Raw genomic sequence first — 7,323 nt, 5'->3', positions numbered from 1 at the left:
GAACAGTATTATACTATAGTATGGTCTAGGCCATTGAATTGGTTTAATTTCTTTCTGTGATTAAGGCCTAATCCCTACCGCTAAAATATGACTAACTAGGCCTGTGTAATATTTCTGTGAGGCCCCATGAATTGATAATATTCCAGGTATTCTAATTTTTGGAAAGAAATACACACAGGGACAACTTATTTTTTCTTGCATTGCTTGTACCATGAAGGAATTAGTTGTACGGACTGTATTTTGCTATGATGTGTGATTACAGACAGGACCCACACTTTGTCGAGATTAATACAAAACATAGCTGAAATTATGCATGACGTCAACATACGAAGCCACGCCCCCTTGGCTGAACCCGTTGTATTTAGCAACCACCAGCAAATTAAAGATGGCGGAAAAAGTAAATCCGGTGGAGGAATGATGGGTACTGCTATCACGAGATAGGGGGCGCTCTATTGAAAATCGAATAGCGTTAGGAACTCTTACAAAATTGCGTTCGAAACTCGAACATGCGTTATAGAGACGCAGCACCCGTTAGACATGAACGCCTTTTACAGTCATTTGAAGGCGGTCCGCTAGAACATGGTAGTACTTTTCGAGATCAACGATATAACGCGGTAACTGCAAGAGTTACTCGTTTTTGATTTCACCTTTTAATCTTCACGTCTAAAAACCCAATTTTATAGTAGTTTATGAAATTATTACCAAGACCGTACCTAGGGTGCTTGGAAACTTGCAAATTTACTTTGCTATTTACTTTTTAGTATATTGTATATTATTAATATTCGTATAATGGCTCTAGCCTTGGAAAGGCCTAGACCTTTACCTACCGTGCTAACACCTGTGGCCTGCTAATGCTGCTAACCTGTAACATCTGAAAACCAAAATAGACTTAGATAGGCCTAGGGCCTAGGCCTAGGCCTTTAGAGTTCTTAAGAATTTCTTCTACACTAGACCCTAGTACTAGACTAGTCCTAACTATTACCAAAGGCCGTTTTTAGACCTAGGCTTAGATAGCAAACTTGCAAAAAAATAGGCCTACTTTAATAATTTACTAAATTAATTGACCTTGGCCTATAGCCAGCTAGCCTTTACCTACCATGCTAAATACCTGTGTGTCATGGCCTACTAACCATGACTTGCTAGGATAAGGCCAGATTTATTTCCAGAAATACTAAACAAAGGCATGCTATTTTTTTCCTAGGGTAAAAATATCCATAAAATAGACACCTCCTTCAGAAATTACATTGCATGTCGTAGGCCTATCCCATTAAACAAAACATTTCCCCTAGGGGAAATCCACATACATGTTCGAAGTTAACATGTACGCCACCAAATTTGTGCTTTACATTCATATATTTGATTCTTATATATGTTCATTTTCAGCCTTTCGATGTCAAACATTAATTGACCTGTCTCTTTCTTTGCAGTGATGACATCACACTCGGATAAAGTACTCCGAGTTTGAATAAAGGGCAGAAATTTTCAAGGAGATCCACGCTGGGGGACTTTAGGAGGAAAACTCATTGAATCGCTCACTGAATATGGACTCCGAGTTCATTTCTAAAATAACGATTGTTTAGGTATTAGGCCTTGCATTATTTTGTTACCTACACATCTAGATGTCCCCCCCCACATTATTATTATCATTGCATTTAATCATGTATATGTTATGTTGCGTGAATATCTATGATGGCGTATCCGGCAATAAAATAAATTAAATAGAATGGAATTGAATAATAAAGTATTTTTAGTGTAATATAATGTATATTGAATATTGTTATGAAAGATTATTTTCATGACAAATCCAGATATACAACAATAAATACACACATCTGCATATTGAAGAACATACGATTAAACTCAAAAACAAAATTTCCTGTATATTAGGCAGTAGACACACGCTCCCGCAGGGAGCCTATTTTTTATAATTGGAATCTATTAGTTGCTGTACGCTGGCTACATTGATAAATCAAGACAATTTAATTATAATATATAAGTACAAACCGATATATACCATTGTAAGTTGACTGTTCAGCTTCGATTGTCCATCGCCATACGCCTTCGTTCTTAATGTCATTTAATCCAATCCAAAAACTATCGGAACAAAGATCGTTTACAAAATCGTGTTCTACATTCGATGAAATTGTTACGAGGCTTGCATTATTATCCTTGCAACTTTGAAGTGCATCAAACCAATTAACTGATTCGTAGAAGTATCTATAGCAACTGCGACTTAACGGATACCACAGATCTTGACAAGTCCCTGTGGAAACAACAAAAATCTAAAATTCAATATCTTTAGAATGATAAACTCTTCAGTTACATAAGCCTCACAATGTTGTTTTTACCAAATGAGGAAATAACTGTGACGATATTCGGTGGGGAATAATGACGAGAATGAAGTACAGTACAACTGGGTAAACTGCTTAACTACGTACTTTAATAACTAAACTCAAGATGGCTGACTAACCATGCCATGCCGTACAACGTCTGGTGATCATAAACTAAATGACTTATTAACAATGGGGGCGCTATACCATTCTAGCGATGGTACTGGTTATTATCATTACATCCCCTTTACTGAAAGATAAATTCCCAGTCACTATTGCAATACAGGTTTGGTTAGAAACAAACTGGTATGACAAGTCAATTATGAATATATTTAGGCATGAGCATATGGAACAAAACATAAACATTGAATGACTTCTGACTTTAAAAGTATGGGGTGTTTTAAAAAGATTAATAGCAATAAAATGGCAAGAAATAACAGAAACTTTCACTTGTCTAGATTATCAGTTCAATTATAATTATAAGTTCAAAAGTCAAGCATAGTCAAATATGCAATAATGTTTAAGAATCATTTGTGTTTGCAATTCTCGCGGGTTTCCTAATATGGCGACTACTTCTGCGTAGGATAGATCCATCAGACAATTCAACATCGTACGATCTTGGCTCACTACGTTTCTTTAACACTGTCGCAGGTTCCCATTTGCGTAGATTCGCTTCATTCTTAATTACTCTAACGCTTTCCCCCTCTTTTGGGGCTTGCGACTGTTTCGCGTGTTTATCATAATAGCGTTTTTGTGTTGCTTGACGATCAGCGAGTGCGCTATCGACTTCGCTAAGACCGCTAGAGATTCGCATTGGCATGTTCGACTTGTAGACTCTTTGGTTCAAGATTTCGCAGGAGATGGGAGTCTACTGTCGATAGGCGTTGATCTGAGTATCAATAGAGCGCGTTGTGGGTCTTCCTTAGATTCAGTAGCTTTCTTTAGCGTATTCTTTACTGTCTGTACTTGGCGCTCAATGAATCCATTTGATTGACTATATCGTGGTGATGTCTTGACGAGAGTAATGCACCAACTTTCTGCAAATTGCTCAAACTCGTCGGAGTCAAATTGCGGACCATTATCGCTAACAAGTTCATCTGGGGTACCGTGTTCTGCAAAAACTTCTCTTAACACGTTGATGACTGTTCTAGCTGTAGTACCGCTGCGTAGATTTTTGACGATTGGAAACTTTGAGTAATAATCGCAGAGAATGAGGTAATTGGAACCATCAAGGGCAAACAAGTCTACTCCTAACTTTTACAACGGTCTGGTAGGTATTTCATGCTGGATTATTGGCCTCTTTTTGTTTACGTCGTGCATATTGTTGACAAATGTCACAGCTCTCGACTTTGGCTCGTATGGCATTGTTAATGTTTGGCCAAAATACCACTGTACGCGCTCGCAGTTGCGTTTTGGTAGTACCAAGATGCGCTTCATGTAGCTTGTCGAGGATATCCTGTCTCAAAGATTCAGGGATCAGGTAGCAAGTGCCCTTAAGTATGATACCATTTGACACAGAAAGCTCATCGCGAAATGACAAATACTGGCGAATTTACTTGGGGACCTCGCTTTGCGTTGCTGGCCATCCTTCGATCACAATGTTGCGTAAATTTACAAGCTCATCATCATCGTCGGTCGCTTCACGAATGGCACACTCTTTTGCTGCGGAGTAGTGTACGTTATCAACTCTGATGTCTAGCTTTATCTCATCAGCGTCATCTTTGTTTGGCATCCTGGAAAGACCATCTGCTAGCAGGATTTCTTTCCCCGGTTTATAGCGTATTGTGCAGTTATAGTGTTGAATGCGCAGGAGCATACGCTTTAACCTTGGTGGTGAAGCTTTCAGGTTTTTCAGACTGATAATTTCCAGTAGTTTGTGATCGGATTCAATTATGAATGGCTTTCCGAACACATATGTGTGAAATCGTTCACATCCAAAAACACATGCAAGCATCTCTCGCTCTATGTTGGCATATCGACGCTCTGTTGGGGTTAGGCATTTGGAAGCAACCGCGACTGGCTTGCCATCTTGAAGCAGGCAAGCGCCCAGGCCACGTGAAGAAGCGTCGACTTGAATAACACTGTCTTTAATTTTATCAAAGTAGCTTAGTTCAGTAGAAGCTGTGATTGCGTCCTTTATGCGTTGCATCGCTTGACTGTGGCTTTGCGTCCAAGCAAATGTCGCTTCTGATTTAAGGAGGTCGCGGAGCGGTTGAGTTAGGTCGGCTAATCTTGGGACGAATGATCCCATATATGTTATGATACCTAGGACAGAGCGGAGTTCAGATACATTAGTTGGGTCGGACAAGTTGGTAATCGCTTCAAGCTTCTTGGGGTCTGGCCTAACGCCAGTGTCGCTGTAAATCTGTCCGAAGAAACTGATTTCGCTCTATTTAATTGTACATTTTTCCGAGTTAAATGTGAGACCTTCCTCGGCAGCAACTTCCATGAGATTTTGCAAATTTAAATCATGGCTTACTTCTGAATCACCGTATACAGCAATGTCATCTGCTATGCCAGCAGCACCTGGACATCGCTCAAGGATCTGATCCATTTTGGCTTGGAATACGTCTTGTCTCATTTTAAGCCCGAATGGTAGGCGCTGGAAACAGAATCTACCGAATGGCGAATTGAATGTTGTAAGTGGTTGCGAGTCAGGGTGTAGTTTGACTGCCCAATAGCCATTCTTGGCGTCAAGCTTGGAGAAATACTTGGAGCCTGCAAATTTATGTGTAGTTTCTTCCAACGTTGGCGTATGGTGATGTGGACGTTGAATGGCTTTATTGATGTCTTTCGGGTCGAGGCAAATACGTAAATGACCGTTAGCTTTGCGTGTGTACGTGATACTGTTAACCCACTCAGTCGGCTCAGTGACTTTGCGTATTACACCTTCTTTGAGCATTCTATCGAGCTCTATCTTTATTTCATCGTGAAGCTGTATTGGGCATTTCCTTGACGAATGAATTACAGGTCTGGCATTAGGGTGAAGAGCAATTCTGTACTCACCCTTGAAGTTGCCTATTCTGTCAAACTGGTTTGGGTAGACTTGCTTTAGTTGATCTATAGACTCTATGAACGTAGTCTTGACAGTATCACATTTGATCGAGACTAGATTGAGCTCTCGCACTGATGGTAGACCTAGAATTACCGGACCATCACAATCAGCAACATAGAAATCAGCCTTGTGTTGTCTGTCGCTATGGCTGCAGTCGATAGTTAAGTGGTGGATCTCACTACTGTTATATGCAGTTAGCTTAGCGTTCGATGGTTTCAACAGGGTGTGCATCGAACCCTTGGGATACATTTTGCCAAAAGTTCTGACTGGAAGAACATTACCTTGTGCGCCAGTGTCTAGTTTGACCCTTAAGGTCGCTGGCGTACTGTCGCTTAAGTGAATATTCAATGTAGCAAACGCTTCATCTTTGCAAAGCTGATTAATATGGATATCATCGAAATGCAGCACATCACCACACTCAGGATTATCATATACGGATGTAGCCTTTAGTTTTATAGCTTTGTTGTGGTGCCTTTTTTTTCACACACTTTTTCCCAATGGCCTTTCACTTTGCAAAAAGTACATATTGCATTGTACGCTGGGCATCTGCCCTTTTGATGCTTCTGGCCACAGTATCGGCATGGCTTGCCTAGCTGTGGAGGTTTGGGATTTGCCTGTCTAGGTGGCTCACTGTTACCACGTCGTTTCATAGTATGAACATGTTTCTCTGGATTTAACACCATCATACTGGCTTGTGTGGCCTCATGCGTCCTAGCTTTATCTATTGCTTTGTCTAATGTTATTTCGCCGGAAGCTATCAACTTCTTTTGCACATCTACAGAATTTGTGCCTGTAATTAATTGTTCAATGATACGCTTATCGAATTCTGAACAACTTACGTTTTGTGCGTCGTCGTTGTTGCTTACTTGCGAGAATCTACACTTTTGCGCATGCAATCGTAGCTTAGCGACGTAATCATCTACCTTCTCGCTAGAGCCTTGCTTGAGTCTGCCAAATTCAAAACGCGACAATCGAAAGTTTGTCTTTGGAGTGAAATGCTTCTCTAGCCTTTCGAGTATCGAGCTAGGCGTCTCGTCAGCCTGTTTATGCTCCACGAATTAAAAATTCTAAGCCCTTCTTGGCCTAGCCAAATGAGAATGTAGGTCACCCGTGAAGGATCGTCCTTACAAACCTTCGCGAGAGGGCCCTTGAAAAGCAGCTCGCAATATTACTTGAAATTCGCAATTTCTGCCGACATATTACTTGACTTGTAATTAATGGTTGGCTTGGTAATCGAATCCCACCGCTGCCACCATGTGACGATATTCGGTGGGGAATAATGACGAGAATGAAGTACAGTACAACTGGGTAAACTGCTTAGCTACGTACTTTATTAACTAAACTCAAGATGGCTGACTAACCATGCCATGCCGTACAACGTCTGGTGATCATAAACTAAATGACTTATTAACAATGGGGGCGCTATACCATTCTAGCGATGGTACTGGTTACGATACGATACGATACGATATTTTTTATTGTCATTTGAACAACAGGGTACAAATGAAATTCAAGTGATTGATCAAGGTACAATTTCAGAGAGGAATAAAGAAAAAAGTAAACTAACAAAGAACTCCTAAGAGACATATTCAAATAACTTAAATCTAATGAATCATATTGAATTTATTGAATCTTAATGAATCTTATTGAATCTTATTGGTGGGTGTGGAGTCAGGGTCAGGAAAGATATCACCATGACCCTCCGGCTACAGGAATAGGGGACAGCGCTGCCCTGAATCTGCAAAAACAGCCAGAAACTAAAAAATAGCCTGGTAGTCACAGAGACAGAAATCAGCTAACTGTCTGCCGGTGGATCACAGTGAGTCTCCATATCTCCTGAAAAGTCCCCACCCACCAATAAGAGACAGCAACATTTCCAGAAATGACTATCTACTGAAATGTTTATTGAAGACATGAATGGAATTATGAACAAAAGAT

At 40.3% G+C, this 7,323-nt stretch overlaps 1 protein-coding gene across 1 annotated transcript in view; it reads right to left on the bottom strand.

Annotated features, from left to right (window-relative positions):
• The window catches only part of LOC117120844 (CD209 antigen-like), a 32,756-nt gene extending 29,606 nt beyond the window's left edge, over positions 1-3,150 (bottom strand). The window contains exons 1-2 of the mRNA XM_033265933.1: positions 2,904-3,150; positions 2,015-2,263 (exon numbers count right to left, since the gene is read on the bottom strand). Coding sequence (XP_033121824.1) covers positions 2,015-2,263; positions 2,904-3,150 — 496 coding nt within the window. The remainder of the gene's footprint in view (positions 1-2,014; positions 2,264-2,903) is intronic.
• Between the last annotated feature and the right edge of the window lie 4,173 nt (positions 3,151-7,323).

The sequence above is a fragment of the Anneissia japonica genome, unplaced genomic scaffold (genome assembly GCF_011630105.1).
Source record: "Anneissia japonica isolate Jap-2015-1 unplaced genomic scaffold, ASM1163010v1 scaffold287965_len1858130_cov191, whole genome shotgun sequence".
Taxonomy (NCBI): domain Eukaryota; kingdom Metazoa; phylum Echinodermata; class Crinoidea; order Comatulida; family Comatulidae; genus Anneissia; species Anneissia japonica.
This window is presented reverse-complemented; position numbering and strand designations above follow the sequence as displayed.